At 39.1% G+C, this 23,726-nt stretch overlaps 1 protein-coding gene across 1 annotated transcript; it reads left to right on the top strand.

Annotated features, from left to right (window-relative positions):
- The first annotated feature begins 3,771 nt into the window (after window positions 1-3,771).
- Window positions 3,772-21,815, top strand: LOC143886588 (rop guanine nucleotide exchange factor 1-like). Its single transcript, XM_077390639.1, has 5 exons — window positions 3,772-4,307; window positions 4,764-4,880; window positions 4,954-5,492; window positions 20,077-20,430; window positions 20,899-21,815. The coding sequence occupies exons 1-5, from the start codon at window positions 4,007-4,009 to the stop codon at window positions 21,319-21,321; spliced, it is 1,734 nt and encodes a 577-aa protein (XP_077246754.1). The 5' UTR covers window positions 3,772-4,006; the 3' UTR covers window positions 21,322-21,815.
- The last annotated feature ends 1,911 nt before the right edge of the window (window positions 21,816-23,726 follow it).

Raw genomic sequence — 23,726 nt, 5'->3', positions numbered from 1 at the left:
TATGACAATCGCATAATCGGTTTGTTATTTATAAGCGATTGTTATATCAGTTTACAGAACACTCTTTTAAGAACAATCAATTGTACAATCGATTGTTCGAGACAATCGACTAGTTAAAATCCCAACCGAACATACGAGAACATGAGTGTCTAATTGCGATCTACCCGTTGATCTCGTAGATCAATCAGCATAAAGAAACTCACATGGTACTTGTCTCATGCAAAATGAATTTCGCATCCATAAGACTTAAAGCCCACAAAAATCAATGTCTTAGCTTCTCCCAGGCCCCTCTGTGTTTTAGTTTTTAAGAATTAATTTTGGGTCCCCAAACTGATTATTGGACTTAAAATTAAATGCAATTTCGAGTCAAATAATCAGCTTTGAATCCAAAACTGATTCTCAAAATCCAAAACAAACCGCACCTTAGAGGAGGCTACTACGGCCCCCTACTTGTTTTGGTCCTGTTCATTACAAATTGTGGCAACCGATTGTGAGCTCCAATCTGATTAAAATTTTGAGTCCAATAGTCGGTTTAGGGCTTACAATCGGTTGTCAAAATCTCAAACCAACAAACTAACAGGGGATTTTGAGAACCGATTGTGAGTCCAAACCTGATCATCGGACTAAAAATTAACTGAGCCCAATGATTCACAATTGTTTCGCAAAATCTAAACAAAAAGGGCCTAAATAAGGCCTGATAATCCATGTGTCAGACTTATATCCGCCGGTGGGATCAACAGACCCGATCACATCCAGATGGCACACTTCGGACCCAAAAGGGACAAATATCGTAGAAGCTAACTATGATGGTCCTTTTAGCATTCTCCATGGTTTAAATGAATGGAGGATTATTTAACTTAGAGAGAGAGAGAGAGAGAGAGAGAGTGTGTGTTTGGCATAAATGGTTAGAGATTTACATCCTGTTTTGTCTCCTTCCGCCCTTTACATTTTGACGGTCAGGCATCATATAATTTCTCGTTTATAATAGACTTTAAGAGAGAAAATATGGATCTTCTATTTAAAGAAAAATTCCAAGATCTAGTAGGCCATGTTCGGATTGCAGAAATTTTCTAAAAAAGATTAGAAAGGAAAAACTATTTTAAAATTTATTGATTTTCCATTGTATGATTGGAAGAATATTGTCATAACCATATCATTTCCCTCTAAATCGTGGAAAAGAAAAATCCTGACAAAAATATTTTTCCTACAATCGAAAAAGAGCTCACATGCTGTAATTTTTTTTTATAAAATAGGGAAATTTTCAATGAAAAAAGGAGTAAGGCAAAGCCTAGAATTTTTTTTTCCATAGAAAAAAATTCCAAGGTAATTTTTCTCTGCATCCGAACATCCGCTTGTAAAACTAGAGGAATTCTAAACTGAGGGGCGCCCTTGCAAAAAAGGGCTGAAAGGGTGGCCAAAGTGCATTTAATTCTGTTTGGCTTTTACCTTGACCACGTTCAGCCAATGAGGGCGCTCTTTTTAACAAGGGCTCCCTTCAGTTTAGCATATCTCGTAAAACTATTTTTAAAAGTCAAGCATTTATGAGTTATGATGATGCCATCCATTCAGTGGGTCCAACCATGATATAAAAGGAAACTTCACTTACATATCCTCTCGGGCAATGATCATAACCATCCATTCGATGAGCTTTTGAGTTAGAATATGGAAAAGGAAACTTTACTTACACATCTTCTAGGGCAATGATCATAACCATCCGTTCATTGGGATTTTGAGTTATAATAATATGTAAAGGGAGATGATGAGTGCCCCCATTGCTTACAAAGAAAGCCTCCTTATGATAATAAATAATCATGGCTGGATAGAAGGGCATCTACAGTAGCTGTGGTCCCACCTATGGTGTGCCCCCACAAGATGAGCGGCTTTGATTTCCATATAATATGCGTTTGGGTTGTGGGATTGGGAATTGGATTTGGCATCAGAATGAAGGGAATGGAAAATAAAATTAAGGGAAAAAATTTAATTCAAAAAATTACTCCGCGACAAGGCGGAATCAGAATACCTTGGGACGGGATTTTTTTTTTTTTTTTCCTTTCTGATTCCCCCTCGCCGTAGATTCTGCCCCTTGGTTATGATCATTTTGTTAACCAAACACTTGAATTGGGTGGAATCAAAATAGGATGTCGATTCCAACACCTGATTCCAGCAATCCAGATGCAAGTCATCAATTTAAGTTGGACTTTTTTTTTTGCGCATCTGTTTGGAATTGGATTGCATAAATTTTCAAAAAAAGGTTTGGAAAATAAAATTTTATCTAAAATTTCTTATTTTTCTATTGCTTGATAACACACGAAAAAAAGTAGGGGTGCAACTTGGGTCGGGTTGAGCTTTTGGTTAAAAATGAATTGGAATCAACCTGAACCCGACCTGATTTAAGGTAAAATCTCAACCCGAATTCCCAAAAATCACTCCGAGTTGCACCCCTAAAAAAAGTCACTTGAACCACTAGAGTTCAAGTTTCGTTTACAAAGACCTTCAATTTATAATGATATTCCTCTAAATAAATCATAACTATTTAACTCGCATCTAAAGCCTGGAGATGACTATTTTTCTGCAAGAAATATATTTCATGCAATCCAAACAGGAAGAAAATTTCTGAGAAAAAGGAGATGTTGTCGTCGATTCTAGGGTTAGAAGGACATCTTGGCAACTTAAGCATAGGATCATTGACCTACGTGCACGATGTCCCATCTATGCTTTGCTCTGGTTTTAATACAGAAAGGTACGATTAATAAATCAACAGTTAGGAAATTAAACATGAAAACACCGAAATTTATGCATTAAAGCCTATATTCTTAGTGAAATATAAATACAATATCTTATTTTTAGCATGTGACGGGCAATAGTGCCAGGTTACATTATTTTTTCCATTTCCTTATCAAATGTGGGAGTGGCAATATCAATTCCCTCAAGACAGTCCATTAATTAATGATTTTTCCATTTGGTTGCCGGGTTTTTTTTCTTTTCCTGAGATTTATGTGAGTAAAGGTAGGAAACAAAAGAGGGGACAAGTATTAATTAGAGAAAAATATTATGATGAGTGGAGAGAGAGGGTAGAGAGAGAAACAGAGACCACCATTTTCGAAACAAGATTTTATTGATATCAGCAAGAAAAAGCTGATATGACCACTAAATATTATCCTACGTAAATCCTAAGAAAAAAAAAAAACCCAGCAACCAAACGGAGGGGTTGTAAACTGAAGGGCGCCCTTGCAAAAAGGGGGGTGAAAGGACGCCTCCATTGGTAGAAAAGCACCATTAATTAATGATAAAGGGTTCAATCAATGAGGGCGCCCTTTCACCCCTTGTTTGAAAGGCGCCCTTCAGTTTAGAACTGCTCTTTTAATAAAGAAACAAAAGGCTATAAAACAGTCATTTTGTTCATTTTTAGCTCGTGCAAACATTTTTCGTATCAACACAAACTCATCTTGTCTTTTCCTTTTAAATAAGCAGCTGATAGCTTTTTGGGAATTGCAATAGATTGTTGGCAGCCTCTACTTAAACATAAAAGACAAGGTGTGTTCGTCTCATTAGCAAAACATACTAGTGGAATATCAGCTTATAAGTTATGACCGACATTTTCGTCCTCTTCAAAGCATTTTTAGTCCAATCCAACGACCTCATAATCAGATTCCCTGTTCCTACGTAAGAGACTGGAACCCATTGGTCCAACTCAGACCGAATAATCCTACGTGTAAGATGACGTGGCAGTGGGTCCTACATGATAGGATGGGATGGGAAAAGCATTAGAAGTTTAGAACCAGTGTGCAGGCTTTTTGGCGAGAGAGAGAGAGGCGTGATATTCTCTACTTCGCTTTTTTCTGAACCAGAAACGTGACTCCGATCTCTGAAACAGTACGATGAAAACTACCTCCGGCGGATAGATTCCGGCCACGGAGTTGCCGGATAAAATACCTGAACCGCCTCATTACATTTTTTCCGGCGAATTTTTTGTTAGGGTTAGGGTTAGGGTTTTGGTCTCCTCTCGATGGGAAGTGTAGCTTCGGAAGACGATGCTTTCGATTTACAGAGCGAGAGGTTCGGGAGCTATAGCTTGAGTGCTGACGTCAGCGAGTCGGAGAGCTGTACCAGCTTTTCTGGCCGCAGGTACGGCGGCGAGGCGTCTTCGAGTTCTCCGGCGTCTTCTTCTCTCGCCGCAGTCCGTACGACGGAGAATTCCGATTTTCCGGCTGGGGTTGAGGCGGCGCCGCTGCTTTTTCCGGCGGTAGGCGGCGGAGATGCGGTGGTTTGGGAGGGGAAGATGGAGAGGCAAGATATAGATTTGTCAGGTTTGTTGTTTTGAGTTTAGTTTTCAGATTTTGCCCTAGAAAGCTGCTTAAATTCTTACTTCTGGTGTGGTTTTTAAGTATTCAACTGGGGGAAAATCTAATCTGCGCCTTTAGGCGCACAGATCTTGTCCTCCACAGGGTGGATTTGGCTTGAACGGTCTACACTGTCACATTTTAATAACAAACTTAATTTTTTTAATTTTTTTGTAATTTTCTGGTTTTTTTTTAGCTTTTGGATTTTGACTTAGAAATATGCTTAAATTCGTACTTCTAGTGTGGTTTTAAGTATTCAATTAGGAAAAAAAATCTAATCTGGGTCGTTAGACGCACAGATCTTGTTCTCTACATTGTGAATTTGGCTTGATCGGTTTACACTCTAACATTTTTAGTAACAAAGTTTTTTTTTTTTTTTTTTTTTAATTTTGTTTAATTTTTTGTAATTTTCCATTGTTGTAGAAGTTGAGATGATGAAGGAGAGATTTGCGAAACTTCTTCTCGGAGAAGACATGTCTGGAGGAGGGAAGGGCGTGTGTACGTCGCTCGCTATTTCAAATGCAATTACAAATCTCTCTGGTAGTATTCTCTCACTCTCTTTGTATTCTATTAATTTCGTTTAATTTAGTTAATTTCTGAGTGAAAATGGCAGCCACTGTGTTTGGGGAGCTATGGAGGTTGGAGCCATTAGCGCCACAGAAGAAGTCAATGTGGCACCGTGAGATGGAATGGCTATTATGTGTGAGCGATTCGATTGTAGAACTCACCCCTTCAATGCAAGAATTCCCGGGTGGGGGGAGCTTTGAGGTCATGGTAGCACGCCCCCGCTCTGACCTTTATATGAACCTCCCAGCGCTCAAGAAGCTCGACGCTATGCTTCTTGGTATGCTTGATGGTTTTCGGGACACTGAGTTCTGGTATGTGGATCGTGGGATACTGTTGGCTGACGGGGAAGACTTCAATGGCTATCAATCTTCTTCTGCCTTGGGGAGGCCTTCTCTGAGACAAGAAGACAAATGGTGGCTTCCGTGCCCGAGAGTCCCATTGAAGGGGTTGTCTGGTGATGCGAGGAAGTTATTGCAGCAATGTAGGGACTGTGTTAATCAGATCCTCAAGGCGGCTATGGCGATCAATAGCAGCGTTCTTGCGGAGATGGAGATCCCTGACATTTACTTGGAAAGCTTGCCCAAGGTGCAAACACTGTTCTTTTTCTGAGTGTTGATTTAGATCTAACTTTTCGCTTAATGCTTGCTGAATCTGAAAGATGGTAGAAACAACTGATTGAATCTAAACTTTACTGCTAGAACTTTTTATAGCTATTTCACAAGGGATCACCGTATGATTTGACGCAATATGTGGTTATTTGTATTAAACATAGGGGTTTTCTACAATGATATGCTGTCTTTTGTATGAGTTCGATAGTCAGGTGTATTTCAGCTCTAAAATCTTAGCTTTGGCTTGGGGTGGGGGATGAATTAAGTCTTCCTTCTTTGTTATCCTGTTTACACAAGCGAATATTATCTACATTTGGCAGATGAAATGGGCATTTCTTGTTGGTATTTCCTATTATCTTAGTTGGGGATTTTATTTGGAAGTTTTGTATAACTTGTCTTTTGAAGACTCTTTTTTTGGCATCCATTATTTCTTGTATTTATTGGGGGAGTACATTTTTTTTCTCTTTGGCAACTTCATGTTGCCAGGTGTGGTGATTGTTCTCTGTGGAAGGGTCACAAAATCCGTGAGCTTCTTCATTGAACTTCATTGCTTTCTCTTCAATTTGAGTATCGTCTTGTTAAGGTTCATTGCGGTATTGTGTGTTGTCCAGCATACATTATGTTTCTGTGAGCTTTAAAACTTTTTCCTAAAGAGACTAGTTGTGTGTGAGGCTTTCCTTTAGTTATGTCTTACAGAAAAATGAACTCAATTGTTAATACCTGTTTTGATTGCAAGCTAAATGTCCCTAACAATCTCAGAAAAGATGGATCCTTGTTGTGCCAGCCAGATCGGCTATTGTTCTTGGTAAATTTTCGTATGATACGCAACTTCCATGAAGAGTTGCTTGCCATGTGTTTCATCCAATGTTTAAAAACTCGTTGACACGACAAGGAACTCGCCCAATTCGACAAGGATTTTTCTTGGTTGCGTTCCGCGTTGCACCACATCTGCATTCCACGTTTTGTCCTACAGAGTCAGTAAAAACTCCTTTGACTCTCCTGAGTTATGACCACATCAACCGCGTCAACCACATTCTTGGCCGCGTCCGTGCCGAGTCGACAAGGATTTTTCTTTTTTCGCGTTCCGCGTCACATCCGTGTTTTTAAACACTGGTTTCATCCATTCATTTCAACCTGTTAAAGTATAAAAGATAAATAACGCCTTTCTCCAACAGCTTAAGCTTTTGGAGAAGTTGATAAGTTAAGATGGTATTAGAGCCAGAGGTCTCGAGTCCAAACCTCCCGGATAGCAAAAATCCACATGCAATGGTCGGCCCAAAGTGGGACCACATGTGCCACGTGTTTGCCAAGTGGGCCACACATGAGGGGGAGTGTTAAAGTATAAAAGATAAATAACGCCTTTCCAACAGCTTAAGCTTTTGGAGAAGTTGGTAAGTTAACACAACCCATTGCGGTTACATCAACTCTAGTGCTTCCTAAGATTTCTCAAGCGCATGAAACCAATTTTTAAAGTGCTTTCCCAATGTCTCTCTTCTGTGCTAATATCTATTTGTTATGTCCTGAGATTTTTACTTCTAAAAGTGAAAGTAGTCACCATATTCAAGATGTCCATTGATTGCTTTTACCTATCTTGAGTTAATGCAACTCAATATCTATGATGTGGTTCACCACTGTTACAAAGCAAAGCTTTTACAAATCTTGTCAATCCATTGCAGGCTCTTTATGCAAGTGCTTGCAAATCATGCTTTTGTTCAATGCCAAGCTGAGAGGCAACTACCTTAAAGACCTTTTCTTTGTTCTCATAGTAGACAACTTGTAGTTGTCATAAAGTCTCTCTTTGATGGTAGCCCTTGCTGCACATGTCTTCACCACTCCTCCAATATTCTCACTCTAGGCAGCAGAATGAAATCTAGCGTATCTCTTCCAGTTGCAAGTTTCCATTCTTTCTATTACGCAACATGTAGGAAAAAAGCAGTTAAAAGTATTTAGGAATAAGTCGCTGACAGCATTCAGCAATGATATTTTTTTCATGCGTTTATTTTATTATAATCTCTTAGTTTGGACTGTAGGTGATCTGGCCATCATTGGCTTTTTTTAATGGTAAATGTCTGGTCATCATTGACTTCAAATATGATTTTCAGCCGTAGGGAAAGAAGTCATCCAACTCAAGTCACCCAAGAATGCCCATATAGATTATGAAGTGATATCTGTCCAAAACTCAGTATTTGTGATGTCAATCATGAAGCTTTCAATGACCGTTCATGTGAACGCCATATTGTGCGAATGACATCTTTGTCTTCCTCCACAAATTGTAGTGGATGCCGTATTGATCATGATGATATGAATGCAAACCTTCTAAAATGGAAAAAGAGTTTCGATCTTATTTATGTGATCCTGAAATTCTATGACAAGTACTGTTCATTATATATGATGAGACCGAAGGAAAATGATAAAATATTTTTGGGGTAAACTTTGTCACATAAAGCAAACTAGCTATACAAACCAATCCTTTTCCTAAGAAAGGACCAAGTGTCAATACAAAGATGGGGCAACTCTATAGTCTGTACATCGATTAGATGCCTAATTGCCTATCACTCGATTGGGAGCTTGAAAGGGTTGAGGGTTGCTTTATTTTTCGAGCTACTAGAGTCTACATTTATCATAAAAGAAGGGGAGGATGAGAACCCACTTGGATCTGGGCCACCAAAGGGGTTTTTCTAAGCAAAATATTTTTTATAAGCATGTCGTTCCAATCTACCATGTCGTTCCAATCTCGCCTTATGTCGATCACTATTACTTATGTCTTTAGGTGGGATCAACATTCATCAACTGCAAAGTGACCAAAGAAATTGTTTTCGCATGCTGACGTTTTTTGACATTTCTTGGGTTTTCCCAAAGCATATAACTGATTTATTTGAAGGATGTAGCTTTGGACCCTGGCCTGTAAGGGGAAGAACTGTATGGAACTTGCGCTCCTGGCAGTCATTTCGGCAATTTGGAAAGAAAGAAATAGACATCTCTGTAAAGGCATCACCAGATGCCCTTCCATTATTTTCCAAAAGGCTTTGTGGATGATGGGGTAGAGTTACTTTTTTTTTTTTTGAAAGGCAATCGAAAATATATTAAAAGGGAGGACCAAGGAGGTCACCCAAAGAGAGAAACAGAGAGAAACAGAAAAAGCAACAGAAAAGCAAAAAATACAAGCACCCTCAAGGGGGGTGGAAATCATGGGGTGCTGTTGGATTGAGATATGTCTGAATAGAGAGGAATCCTTTTCTCCTATTACTCATTGGTCCTCTCCCTCACTGTTAGACATCCCTTGCGGGTTTATTCTAGGCGGGGCCGCACTTAGGGAGACCCGTAGGGATCTTTTTATTTTTCTTGGGGTTATTTTGGGTATTAGTTGGATTATTAGGGTTATTTTAGTTTTTATTGCTTTTTATTGTATTTTAGTCTCTTGGGGATTCTTAAATGCCTATTTATAGGCCAATTTACAACTTTTTGTTTACTTTTGATGATCAATTGAGATTATTTTGTGAGATTTGTTTCCCTTCAGATTTGTACTTCTTCTTCTTCTTTCTCTCTCTAGTATACATCAAATTTAGTATAAGAGCAAAAGATCCAAGCACACTTCGCGCTTAGATTTCAATTAAAGATGCCATTGTTGCTGAAATTCGTTCTTAGCCACCCTCTTCTCAGCCGTATTCCAGCCCATATTACAACCCCATATTGATTCAAGCCCCTTCTTCCATTTTCAAACCCTAACCCTCACATCACTTAGTAATGAAGAGAAAAATTACATAGATTCATTAGCAGGCAATGTTGCCCCAGAATATATAAGGGGTCTAGCACTCTAGCCACCCCTCGTCTTAGCCAATTTATCAGCCAAGTCGTCAGCACTCGTAGGGATATGATTAAAGACAATGAATCTCCCCTCTAATCATATAAGCAACCTCATCAATACCATTTCAAAAAAAGAAAAGAAAGTAACCTCATCAATGAAACTTGCTAGCCTTTATGGCCCTATGCTATAACCATTACACCAAGAAATCACATTTGTGGAGTCTCCCCTCAACATCTAGTCTCCCCTCTATGGCTCTATGTGGCCGAATAAAAAGTGCATTCCAAATTGATGAGCTCTACCTCTACTGTAGAAGAATCAACACGACCATTGGATTCGAAAAAGCAGACAAAATACACCTCTCTTTTTCCCTAAAACTGCTCCCTAGTCTTGCATCTTATCTCATGGTCTGGAATCATAGTCTTAGCTCTCAATAAATGTTGAATCATATCTCATATTCTCGTGTCCATGTCTTTATCTATACCTGTATTTAGTTATCATAGCATCAAGTCTGCTGCCTTGTTCTTTTGAGACTGAAAGCTGCTGTACCTCATCACTAAAGAAAGGTGGAATGTGGGGTAATCCATCTATCCTTTTAGAAAACTAGCTCACTATCACTCTACTCTAAGGGCCCATTTGGGGTGCAGAAAAAGTTGTGGAAAGCAAAAGCTTTTCCAAATTTCCACCACTATGTTTGGTAACGCTAGGAAAGGCTTTCCATGGTGGAAAGACCTTTCCCTCTGGAAAGGAAAGCACTATTTTTTGTTTTAAAGTTTTTCATCCCCAAACCTCAGATGCGCCTTTCCTTTCTTCCTCAATGCCCCACTAGTAGGCCATGTGGTGGAATAAGCCTTGTCCCTGTGCGTGATCCAATCCACCCAACATTGTGTACTTGAAGATCACATACCCAATCTTAATAATCTCTTGATTAAGGCTAAGTCTCAGCTGTCTCTGCTTTTGAAAAATTGCCATTTTTTTAAAACAGAATAGGTGGGACAAATACCTTCAAATAAAAAAGGAAAAACGGGAAGTGAAAGTAATCCTTCCACCTTCCTGCTTCTATCTGACAAGCTCTGAAATACTTTTGAGGAAAAGTTCAGATTTTTGAGTTTGAGAAGGATGAGTCGTGAACCCTCCCAACTGTTGATACTCAACCACCCATTTACCTTCAGAAAACCATGGCATGTAGTCAACAATTTCTCAAATTTAAATCATTCAGACTTGGAGAAACATAGAAAAAAAATCAATAACAATCATTAAGAAACTTTACAAAATTTTGGCCAAAGTTGTTCAAATTTAGGTTTGGAGAAACATAGAAAAGAATCAAGAGTAATGATCAGATTGCTGAAGATAGTATTGGATGGCAGGAGCATGGAGAGGCTCTTCCACTCCATCTGGATTGAGCTTATTGTAACATGAAGGAACCGCATCACAGGATTAAGATTCAACCATTTCAAATTTCAGGACTTTTCTGCGTCATTCGTGAAGCATCTGTTATGAATGTCGAGCTTGTTAAGACTTTATACAATCAACCACCTTATGTTCAGGGCTGATCTGCTACGGTGTTACCCTGTATTAGAGGTTTAGAGAGGTAGAATTTTCATAATTTTGACTGAGAAGCATTCCGGAATGGATGCGAGGAAGAAGAAACAACGTCTTCCGATAAAAGATCATTCGCGACCTTCGATCATTCTCGCCGGCGCCAATGAAATGGAGTTTAGAAGAAGGTAAGGAAAATGCTTAACGTTGATTTCGTGGAAAAAGAAACCAAAAGTGATCGAGATTCAGAATTCAAATCCTAAAATGTTGGTGGTGAACTCGAAGGCTGCGTCTAGTCAAATCCAGAATACATTTGAATTTGCGCAGATAGAAATTAGAAACTTTGGTAGCTGGTTTACTTAGCTCTTTGTTTTTTATGGTGGCTTTGGTTGTGCATCAGCCGTTGGATTGGGTGTCAATCCATGTGAGTACTCTTTTTTCTAAACCGTTCGAATTCTTTGTTGGAAATTTGATTAGTTGAAACGAAAAGTTTCAGATCAAGGGCTTTAAAAAACACAGAAGGGATAAAAAAGCACACATTTCTTGAACTCTACCACCATATGAAGTCGCGTGTTCGAGATGGTGGCAAAAAGTTAGTTGAAGGTGTTCAAACCGGCCAAGCCTATCGGGCAGAAAGAGAAGCATCGTCAGAAAAAAATCGATTATCAGGTTGCAGATGGCTAAGCAATCGTTTATCCCTCCGTTTTGCAGCAGCAACCACAACATTTTTAAAATCTTCTGAATCTATACCTCTGCAATGTTCACAAACTCATCGTTTCCATGTGTTGACCTAGTGAGTATTCCATCAGAGATTAGATGGATATTTCTCTTCCTTTGTTACAGACTATAGGAGACTGTAGAGTGTCCCGACCCAAGTTGCACCCCTATTAAAACATGGTGGTGCCAATATCAATAGCCTTTATATGTGGTGATTGAGTAAGACAAAAGTAAAAAGATGAGGGGGGAAAGGTAAGGAAAAAAAATATCATTGGCATGAAACAAAGAAATAGAAGAATTTTCAAGGGGAGTGGCTATTGGTTAGATCATTTCATCATGCAGTCTTCAACTTAGTGGGCAGCAATTGCCACAAAAGAGTTTATGGATGCTGTTGATCTAATTTGCGATTGTTGTGGGATGTGATTCCTTTAAGCATTTTTTCTTGTGAATCTCCCCCTTGGTTCTTTTAACGCAAGCTTTGATGGCTCTAGTTTAGGAAATCCTGGCCCTATTGGCATTTGGGGAATGTCTAAGGGGCATGTGATGGGGAAATTAGATGGGTGTTGTCGGATTGATTGAGGTGCAGGATTCAAATGAAGCAGAAATGCTGGCTTCATCATTAAAAAAAATCCTCGAGTCAATCGTCAACTTGCCCGAGTTGACTAGGTTTTTCCTTGGCTTACTTCTCATTCGAGTTTGAGCTTTTCGCGGACTCCTTTGACTTGCCGCAGTTAATGAAGAATTGACTGTGGTAGTCAATGATTTTTCCAAGCCGACTAGGTTTTACATTGTCCAAGTTCTCATCCGAGTTCGAGTTTTTAAACATCACTGGCTATAAAGCGTGTCATTCTTCTTGGGGACCTTTCTCTTCTTGATTCACTAGTGGTGAAAGGGTATTCCCTTAATGTTATTCATTGGATAAAAGAGGGAAAGGACTACTTGGAGGTTTATAGATGATGTCTTCGAGGATGTGTTGGATTATAGAGGGGAATGCGGTTTGTTCTCCCTCACACCTTTTGGTCGGCCAATTCAGATGCGGATTTGTTGGTGTGTAACGGTGTTTCTAGAGGCTCTTTGGTTGTTAGAGATGATCTCGGTCAGGGCTTAGTTTGTTTTTGTTTGTTTTTTGATAAAGTTATCTCATTAAAAAAATCCCATTGTAGTTGAAATTCAAGAAGTGAACCAATCCTTTCCCAAAACTAATCAAGATTATCTAAGCTGAGCCCTTGACTCCTAACAGTCCAGGACAAAGGCCAATGGCCATTCAAATGACCATTACATGACTGTATTCCCTTTTGCTTTGTTTTTTTTCCTGTTTGAGCAAATTTAAGGTCTGGTTTGCTGTCTTCTCATTTGTTTGTTGGCATTTCAGTCCCTTTTTGAAACTTCGCATTGGGAAGGATTTCAAAGAGTTTAGTGTTTGCTGCCCCCTCATGCTTTGTTGGCATATACCCTGGCTCATTTTGTTTCATCTTTCTTCCTCTGTACTTTCAATCCATCTTTTAATTCATCTAACGTCCATAAGGACTCGTGAAGTTTTCAGAAGTGTTAGGAATTAATAACGCAGCAGAATAACGATGCAAGGATAAAACGAAAGATCACACACAGAACACAGATTTACGTGGTTCACGAAAGATCACACACAGAACACACAGATTTACGTGGTTCGCCCAACCAGTTTGGTATGGGCTAAGTCCACGGCAGAGCGACAAGCCAATGATTCCACTATTCTGAAGAAAAGATTACAAACCCTCACACCTCTCTAGGGCGTCTCCTGATATCACATCCTTTTTATATGGCGTTCTGAGACGCGTTACAATAAAGAGAAAAAACCCTAATTCATGAAAGTACGAAACTACCCCCAGTATAAAAAATACCCTAAAAAATTTGGGACTGCCGCAGTCAGGGTAGAGTGTACAGTACTTTCCAGATTAGACTGAGATCAGGCTTCACCAATAACAATCTCCCACTTGAAGACTGATATCTGCGCTTCCACTGAATAGCTTCACTCCTGATGACTTATCACTCTCGCATCCATCAATCATACATGAAGATCAATCAAAGGCTCAACTTTTCCCTGTCAATCACCTTTGTCAACATATCTGCAGGATTTTTGCTGCCATGAATCTTGTCAAGCTTCAGTTGTCCATCCTCCAAAACCGACCAAATGAAGTGATACCTCAACTGAATATGCTTCGTCCTCGAATGAAATGCTGAGTTCCTTGCTAGATGAATAGCACTTTGACTGTCGCTTCACAGTATGCTGTTCTCTTGCTTTCTACCCAACTCTTCCGTAAATCTTTGAAGCCAAATCATCTCTTTACTAGCCTCAGTAATAGCAACATATTCTGCTTCTGTTGATGAGAGAACAACCACCTTCTGTAAATTTGAAATCCAGCTACCTGTTGTTCCACCTACAGTGAAAACATATCCCGTGGTGCTTCTTCCTCTGTCTCTATCACCTGAATGATCTGAGTCAACAGATCCTTGCACATCTGTGTCTGCTCCCCCAAAGCATAAGCAATAATTGGATGTACCTCTGAGAAATCTGAGTATTCACTGAACTGCCTTCCAATTCTCTTTTCCTGGGTTCTGCATATACTTGCTGACAACTCCCACTGCATGTGCGATGTCTGGTCTCGTGCATACCATTGCTTACATTAAACTTCCAACTGCTGAAGAATATGACACTTTTGCCATGTACTCTTTTTTTTCCTTTGTTGACGGACACAGATCCTTTGAAAGTTTAAAGTGACCTGCCAATGGAGTAGCTACTGGCTTCGCCTTATCCATGTTGAACCTCTTTAATACTTTCTCGACATAAGCTTCTTGAGATAACCATAGTTTCTTCTGTTTTTTGTCTCTCCTTATCTGCATGCCAAGAATTCGCTTCGCCTCACATAAATCTTTCATGTCAAAAGCTTTTGAAAGATTCTTCTTGAGTTCATTAATTTGTTGCATATTCGATCCTGCAATAAGCATATTATTTATATACAATGCAAGAATTATGAAATCTCCATTTTCGAATATTTGAAAATAAACACAGTGATCAGACTAACATCTAGTAAAATTTGAAACCTGCATAAACTTGTCAAATTTCAAATACCACTGCCTTGGAGCTTGTTTGAGGCCATACAAACTCCTATTTAATTTGCAAACCAGATTCTCCTTTCCCTTGACTTCAAAGCCTTTAGGTTGATGCATGTAGATCTCTTCTTCCAAATCACCATGGAGAAAAGCAGTTTTAACACCTAACTGCTCAAGATGTAAATTTTCTACAGCCACGATACTTAACAAAATACGAATTGAAGTCATTTTAACAACATGAGAAAATATTTCTTTGAAGTCAGTACCTTTCTTTTGTGCAAACCCTTTTACCACAAGCCTTGCTTTGTACCTCTTTGTTCCCCTGATTTCATCTTTTACCCTGTATACCTATTTGTTGTACAATGCCTTCTTACCGCCTGGCAGCTTCACAAAATCCCAGGTTTTGTTTTGTTTCAATGAGGCCATCTCCTCATTCATGGTTTGCTCCCACTTTATCCTGGATTCATCCTGCATTGCTTCCTGAAAACATTCCGGCTCACCCGAATCAGTATACAAAACATAATTTAAACCAGGAGAATACCTTTCAGGAGGTTTAATCTCTCTTGAAGATCTTCTAAGAACAGGAGTTTCCGGTTCCTGCACTTGAAGATTATCACCATAACTGCTTGCAGACTCAACATCTGAATTTCCAAAATCATCATCTGAACTTTCTGGAATTTCTTGCACACTAGGTCTGACCTCACCTGCAATCTCATCGAGTTCTAAAAACTATGTTTCATCTTTTCTACTTTGCTGTTGTCTATCTTTGTACATGCAATTCTCATTGAATATAACATCTCCACTCCTGATGATTTTGTTATGTTCATAATCCCATAAACGATAACCAAAAGCACCACCACCATATCTAACAAATGCACATTTAATAGACTTAGGATCAAGTTTCTTTCTATTTTCTTTATCAACATGAGCATAAGCAATGCAACCAAAAGTTCTCAGAAATGAGTAATTTACCTGTTTCCCTGTCCAAACCTCCTCTGGAATCCCTCCATTTAATGCGCTAGATGGACTCCGATTTATCAGAAAAACTGCAGTGTCAACTGCTGCTGCTCAAAACTGTTGAGGTAACCCCGAATGAATCCTCATGCTCCTCGCACGCTCCAGGATGGTTCTATTCATTCTCTCTGCAACCCCATTCTGTTGTGGTGTCCTTGGAACTGTTTCCAATCTTCTGATTCCATTGAGTGAACATTAGCTCTTAAAACTTCCACTATCGTACTCTCTGCCATTGTCTGTCGTAAGACACTTAACTTTGTTTCCTGTTTCAGTTTCTACAAGAGCTTTCCACTTCTTGAAAACATCAAACACATCAGATTTATTTTTAATTGCAAAGACCCATGTTTTTCTACTTGCATCATCTATAAACGAAACAAAGTAAGATTTTCCACCGACAGAATTTACCTGAGCTGGTCCCCAAACATCTGAATGTATTAGTTCCAACTTTTTTGTTTTCTTCTTGTTCCCTCCTTTCAGAAAGCTAACTCTCTTCTGCTTTCCATACACGCAATCTTCACAGAACTCAAAATCCACCCCCTTCAAACCAGGTAACAGATTTCTTGAGTGTAGGTTCTTCATACCAGTCTCACTCAAATGCCCAAGCCTGTGATGCCAAAGTGTAGTGTTCCCATTTGTGGAAGCTAATGAAATAGCATAATCATTAGTGCCAGTAAACATGTACAAAGTACCAACCAGATTACCCTTGGCCACTACCAGCGACCCTTTTGTAATCTTCCATTGACCGTTACCGAAACCAACAAAGTACCCTTCACTGTCCAGCTTGCTTGTTGAGATGAGATTCTTCTTTAAGTCGGGAATATGGTGTGCCCCTTCCAACTTCAAGTGGCCACCATTAGACAATTTTAACAAAATTGTACCTTTTCCTACAATCTTACATTCTTGTCCGTTTCCCACACTTACATGTCCATAATCATGAAAATAATGCTTATGAGAAGTACAATGAAAGGAAGCAGCAGAATCTATGAACCAAACTTTAGATTTAACATCTACCAATGCAGATAAACACAAATCACCATATACCTCATCATTCCTAGACATCATGTTTGCTTCGTCATCATTATTCTGCTGACCTTTTTCGTCTTTGTTCTTCTCGTTCCAGCAATCTTTCCTCATGTGTCCAGTCTTGCCGCAATTCCAGCATTTTCCTTTGATTTTTCCTTCTGTTTTCTCTTTTCCAATTGACTTTGATCTGCCTCTTGATTGTGACTTTCTGCCCTTTGAAGTACTTCCTCTCTGTTGTTGTCTGCCCCTTGTTTCAACCGACAGAACAGTGCCAGATGAGACATCTAAACTTTTTCTCCGCATCTCATCACTCAGTATACAACTGATAACATCGTTGAATACCAAGTTTCCTGTGATTGTATTACTTACAGCCATAACCAAGTTATTCCAACTTTCTGGCAAAGAACACAAGAACAACAGAGCCACCACTTCATCATCAAAAGTCAAATCATCAGATTGTAATTGACCAATAATCATATTAAACTCATTTAAATGATCGGCTACAAAAACGTTATCAGACATCGTCATATTAAATAACTTTTTCATGAGGAAAACTTTATTTGACGCAGAAGGTTTTTCGTATAATTAGCTAGGGTTTCCATGACTCCAGCGGTTGTGGTTTCTTTGGAGATATTGAATGCCACCTGCGACGTGAGAGATAACCTCACCGTAGCCAACGCCTTTCTGTCCAAAACTTAGATATAAATTCCGTTCCGTTCCGGCCGGAACGGATTCCGGAACGGAATGGGCATATTTTCCGTTCCGGTCGGAATTCCGGTCGTTCCGGCCGGAATGGCCGGAATTCACTATTCCGACCGGAAATGCTAAAAATTTCAAAAAAATTCAAAAAAAATTCAAAAAATTACAAAAATGCCATTAAGGCCGTTGGAGAGTGTATTTTACAGATTTACCCTCGTTTTATGACCGTTTTATAGTTGTTGGGAGGGCATTTTTCGTCTTTTTCCAAAAAATTCGAAATAAAATAGTAAAAAAATCCAAAAAATTACAGAAATGCCATTATAGCTGTTGGGACTGTTTTTTTACAGATTTGCTCTCGTTTTATGACCGTTTTATAGTTGTTGGGAGGGCATTTTTCGTCTTTTTCCAAAAAATTCGAAATAAAAAAAATAAAATCCAAAAAATTACATAAATTCATTTATGGTTGTTGGGGAGTGTATTTTACATAACGGAAAGTTTCGACCGGAACGCCGAACGAAACGGCCGGAATACCGGAACGTTCTGTTCCGGTAGCCAAAACGGAACGGCGACCGGAACGGAATTTATAACTAAGGTCCAAAATCTTCCAATTTTCAGCCTTCATCACTTCTGGCTTCTTGCCTAACGGAAGATATAGATCTTTCTGATAAAGACAATCCTTGATCTGCATCTTCCACCATTGAAAGTTCTGCCCATTAAATTTCTCAACTTTCGATTTTCCATCTTCTGCCATCGCTCCCACTCAAGCGAAAAATCCTGTCAGATTCACTTTTCAACCTCGGCTTTGATACCAGTTGTTAGGAATTAACAACGTAGTAGAATAACGATGCAAAGATAAAACGAAAGATCACACACAACACACAGATTTACGTGGTTCATCCATCCAGTTTGGTATGGGCTACGTCCACGGCAGAGCGACAAGCCAACGATTCCACTCTTCTGAAGAAAAGATTACAAACCCTCACACCTCTCTAGGGCGTCTCCTGATATCACATCCTTTTTATATGGCGTTTTGACGCGTTACAATAAAGAGAAAAAACCCTAATTCATGAAAGTACGAAACTACCCCCAGTATAAAAAATACCCTAAAAAATTCGGGACCGCTGCAGTCAGGGTAGAGTGTACAGTACTTTCCAGATTAGACTGAAATCAGGCTTCACCAATAACAAGAAGGAAAACTGTAGGGTATCTAGATTTTTTACTGAGGGAACCTGTCACATTCCTGCATTGATAGAGTAATTATATTACACACATCATCTATGAGGAGTTGGTTTACTTTTTTGTTCATTTTCTCATTTGGAAAGTCCATTAAGTGCATCTCTAGGGGCTGTGGTTTGTCTTTCTTTCACAAGACTCCCAAGGCTCCTATTTGTTCTTGTTCTCAATCTAGTATGCATTTGTTTGGTCGAGTCCAGTTTTCAGTAAGTTATATTCAATCATCTAGTGTTTGGTGTACATAGTTATTAATATAGTTTACCTTACTGATTTAAAACTTGACTCGGAGAACTCAGTTAAGGTAAATAGAACTCTATTTGTGTGAGTCAATGATGGATGCGGTCATTTTTTATTAGGGAAAAATACAGTTAGACCCCCTCAGCTTTCTGACATTTTCAACTCTAACCCTGACTTTTAAAAGTCACCAACTACACCCCCTAAGGTTTCAATCTGTATAAGGTAAACCCCCTCTTTTGAAACACTATCAATGCTAATGAAGACCCCATGCCCCCCTACAAACCCCATTCCCAAATCCAAACACTCCCAAAAACACAGTGGGCCCACATTGTTTGGATGATCCAAAGCGTTCATTTGATGGGCCCTGACATAGATAGGGTGTGCCCAAAAAATCAGCTCCATAGGATCATCCTAACCCTTTGATCTGTGGATGAATTGTCAACTAAGGGGGACTGCCTTATACAAATTGAAACCTCAGGGGGTGTAGTTGGTGACTTTTAACAGTCAGGGTTATTGTTGAAAATGTCAGAAAGTTGAAGGGGTGTATATGTATTTTCCCTTTTTATTAACTAGGGTGAGCCAAAGTACTTATTGATTACTTGGTAGGGCAAAACTCAGACTTGGACAGGTTAAACAATAGGTTATCCAGTTACCCAAAAGACTCTATGATATTTAAATGGCTCCTCTTTGCATATTTGGTTATACAATAGTCTTGCAGTTTTATCACCTTTCAGATTCTAAGGAATGTTTTTTTCCAGATTCCAGACAATTATTTGGAAGATAGTCCATTCACAATTTATTTGTACATTTGTCATCTATGGAATTCTATTCTATAAGTTCCAGATTATTTTCTTGTTTCGTCTTGTTTCAATTTCAGTTGTACTGCATGCCTACTGACACACTAAAATAGGTGGAGTAATTTTGTATGTCAGGATATTGGATACATAAAACATACCCTACTAGGCATAAAAACCTTACCATATAATTAAGTTGCATTGTATATTTCCAGTTTTACTTTGTTCCACTACAAAACCTCTCTCTCAAATGGATGTAAACTCTGTGAACAACTTGCAACTCAGATTTTTTTTTTTTTGGAAAGGAAAGGATGCAATTCAGATTAATCAACTTTTCGTTTCTTAAAGGTTCATAAATTAACTTTTAAGTGTTCATTATTCTTGATTCTATTGGTATGTTTTTTCTATTTTTGCAGAACGGCAAATCTTGTTTGGGAGATATCATCTACCGTTATATAATGGCTGACCAGTTTTCACCCGAACGTCTCCTCGATTGCTTGGACTTGTCATCTGAGCACCAAACACTGGAAATAGCAAACAGGATTGAGGCTGCCATACATGTTTGGAACCAGAAACAACATAAAAAACGTTCACCCCAGACAAAGATGCGAAGGCCTTCATGGAGTGGAAAAGTGAAAGGTCTCGTTATTGACACCGACAAAAGCCAACTTCTAGCACATCGGGCTGAGACCCTTTTACAGAGCTTAAGGCTTCGGTACCCTGGCCTCTCACAGACTGTTTTGGACATGAACAAAATTCAATACAATAAGGTGCCACTTACACCCTATTTCTATCCAAGAAAATGTGTTTTTCTTTCTTCAATCCATATTTATTTTAGGGAAAAGTGTTTTTGGTCGATCGACCAGAAACAGAGTGGGGCCTATGCTGTCTGGGTCATGCAAACCATTCATTTGATGGGCCCTGACATAGATCTCCATGAATTATCCCAACCCTTCGATTTGTGGAGGTTAAAATGGACGGCTTTAACCCTCCACAAATCTAAGGGTTAGGATGATCCTATGGAGATGTTTTTTTGGGCACACCCTATCTATGATCCAAACCATCAAATGAATGGTTTGAATCACCCAAACAGCGTGGGCCCCACTCTGTTTCTGGTCGATGGACCAGATAAGTTATCTGGTCGATCGACCAGAAACACTTTTCCCTCTATTTTATTTCTCCTCGAGCAAAAAAAATTCTGTTTAACAAAAGAAAAAGTAAGACCAGTTTAATTGCAGGATGTGGGCCAGTCAATCCTAGAGAGCTACTCAAGGGTTATGGAGAGTTTGGCATTCAACATAATGGCGAGGATCGATGATCTGATTTATGTGGACGATGCAACCAAGCGATGTGAATCAGCCGAACCGGTTTCTCTCTTTGGCAGAGGAGGATTTGGGGGTCTTCCTGTGCAGAAGAGGATGTCACCCAGCCCCTTTTCAATCCAAAATTCCCCTTATGCGTCTCCATTTGCGACTCCAACCTTTTGTTCTTCTACACCTGTGGGTGGAAGCCCTGCAAGGGTGCAATCTCAACTTAACAAGGGTAGGCTTTGGGGGAACCAAGATGACAAATTGGGAAAGCTGGTTTCTGAGAGGCCATGGTCATATGCTGGGAACCTGAGTGCTAGAAAAGATTCAGGTGTTGCCCCAGAACGTGACTAATTTAAAGTTATGCAACCAAATGTACTTTCAACGGCTGGTTTTTTAAGGATCTATCATGGTGGAGTCCCGAGCACTTGTTAAGGTTAGGTTTTTCGATTTCGTTCTTGTATAGAAAGTGAATCAATGCAGTTCAAGTTTTGGTCTTGGTTTCACTTCAGCTTCTGGGACGCAACCAAGCTTTGATCTCTAAATTTTTTATACTCACTTTGTTGCTCCATATTCCTGGATCTTTAGTTACCTCTAGATAAATTATATGTACCGTCTTTTCTTTCAGATGATTATGTGCACTCCATTTTGGAAACTAGTCCATAGAAAAGGATGGGAGAACCATGTCTGCACTGTAGTATATCTGGTTCTAGATCATTCCTTGAAAAAACCTTCATCTCTTGTCTCTTGTATTGCATCAAAATGCACCATCCTCTGATCTCTCATGGTCCAAATGTCACATTGATCAAACAATCTTGACTAACTAAATTTATTTTTAATCCGCTGTATGTAGACTTTTGATTGTATTATGCTCTTCTTTGATGACCCATTTATAGGGTCTTGATCCTATGGTTAGTTCCATTTCATCAGTGTGTTATTGGGCTTTTGGAGATCCTGGGTGCGCTCAAGTTGGTGGATACTGTGGATCAATCAGTGTTGGGGCTCACGCATGCAATGCACGTGTAGGCCCGCAGTGTTCTTATCTCGAGGCACATTGTCATTCTTGCCAGTGCCACCAGTGATCAATCATGACCGTCCACCCAATACGGATCACCTTCGAATTTTAGATTTGTTCCTCGTTTTTTATTTTTTATTTTTTTTATGAAGGAGAACTAAATAATTAAAACATACCAGAGAATGCATTAGCCAAACCTGGCCTGATCTACCCATTTCTTTAAATATATCTCTGCGGCTATAACCACTGGTTTCTCAGAACAAAATGGATTTGCTCCACACAATTCTGTTTCACCCGTTTTACTGGCTCTGGAATTTCTTTCGACGTAAAAATGGAAGTAAAATTTGTTTTATGTTCCGTTTTTACAACGAAAGAAAAGGAGCAGAATGAGAAGAGTTGAAGAACACGACCTTAATGGCCCAAAGGACATTGTATACTTGAAGTGTGTTCTGTGTGAATTGTAAATAATCAGAGCTCCAATTCCTGCCCATGGTTTAAAATACCGGTTTCCGTCCCTAGGAAAACCGAAATTTCGACCGAAATTTGGTAAGAAATTAAAAAGAGTATTTAATTAATTTCGAAATTTTGGACCGAAATTTTGTAACATTTAAAAAAAAAAAAGAAAGTCAAATTTGGTATTTAGCGAAAAATGGGATTTCCGGAGATTTCGGTTTTGGTCGGATTCGGTTTCGGTCGGATTTCGGTTGAAATTTAAAACCATGCTCCTGCCTAGGTTACACATAGAGAAGGGGTTGAAATTTGGACTTCATCATCCCGTGATGGTCTCTACTACTATATTAACGAACGAATGAAAATTAAGAGGGGAAACAGGGACTTTTACTATGGTTTAGGCACGTCCGCTGTCTGGTTAAAAGTGAGGCGGACCGGTCCATTTTTATTTTCTTTTGCCGTGACATACAATGTTCTCTTCTTTGTACTTCTTCTCTCTTGCCCTTTGTATTCTTGACTTCGTTGGTCTTGAGGATTTGTCCTGGTTCTCAATATAAATTGCATCATTTAAAAAAAAGAGTGACTTCTATTACTAATTGAAGCACTCACATTCAAATTACAATTTAAAGTAAGATTCAGTCCAATTTTTTTTTTTTTTTTTTTGAAAATTGACAATTTCATTGATACTATGAAGATTACATTAGGGACTAGGGGTCCCTACTTGCATTATATAGAATCAATTAAGGGTGGTTAGGAGCATGCTCCTAGACCAGTAAGAAGCCAAAAAATGATCTTCTGGGTCAACCACTACGACGAGTTCTACATTTCCATGCACTACTACCCATGGTTTAAAATTTCGGTTTCAGCAACCGTTTCGGACCCCACCGAAAACTGAAATTTTGGCGAAATCCGAAATTTGGTAATTTGGTATCAAATTCTGGACCAAATTTCCGAAATTCTGAAATTTAGGACCAAAATTTTGTAACACTTTTTAAAAATAAATAAATAATGGCATCCGAAATTTGGTAAATGGCGAAAAATCAAATTTCGGATTTCGATCGAAATTTAAAACCATGTTGCTACCCTGCCGAATACCTATTTCACTTCCCTCTAGAGTTCTTCATTTACTACCGCGGCTGAAAATGCCTTCACTATTCCCCCTTCCTTTCCTTTATATTGCACAATGGTCTCATTTGAAAGTGCCATATTTGTGGACCCCATGAAATCATAGCTGTGACCTGCCACGACACTCAGACTGCTCCACCACTTTCTACCCGGCTAATTCAAATTTTAA

The sequence above is a fragment of the Tasmannia lanceolata genome, unplaced genomic scaffold (genome assembly GCF_043159265.1).
Source record: "Tasmannia lanceolata isolate RefF3 unplaced genomic scaffold, GAP_Taslan_0.1 ptg000011l, whole genome shotgun sequence".
Classification (NCBI taxonomy): domain Eukaryota; kingdom Viridiplantae; phylum Streptophyta; class Magnoliopsida; order Canellales; family Winteraceae; genus Tasmannia; species Tasmannia lanceolata.
Note: the sequence above shows the minus strand (reverse complement) of the source record. Positions and strands in the feature narration are given on the sequence as shown.

Coding starts and splice junctions, on each gene's coding strand:
- LOC143886588 (XM_077390639.1), top strand. CDS start 4,007: ATGGGAAGTGTAGCTTCGGAAGACGATGCTTTCGATTTACAGAGCGAG. Junction 4,308..4,763: donor GCAAGATATAGATTTGTCAG/GTTTGTTGTTTT, acceptor CCATTGTTGTAG/AAGTTGAGATGATGAAGGAG. Junction 5,493..20,076: donor ACTTGGAAAGCTTGCCCAAG/GTGCAAACACTG, acceptor CTATTTTTGCAG/AACGGCAAATCTTGTTTGGG.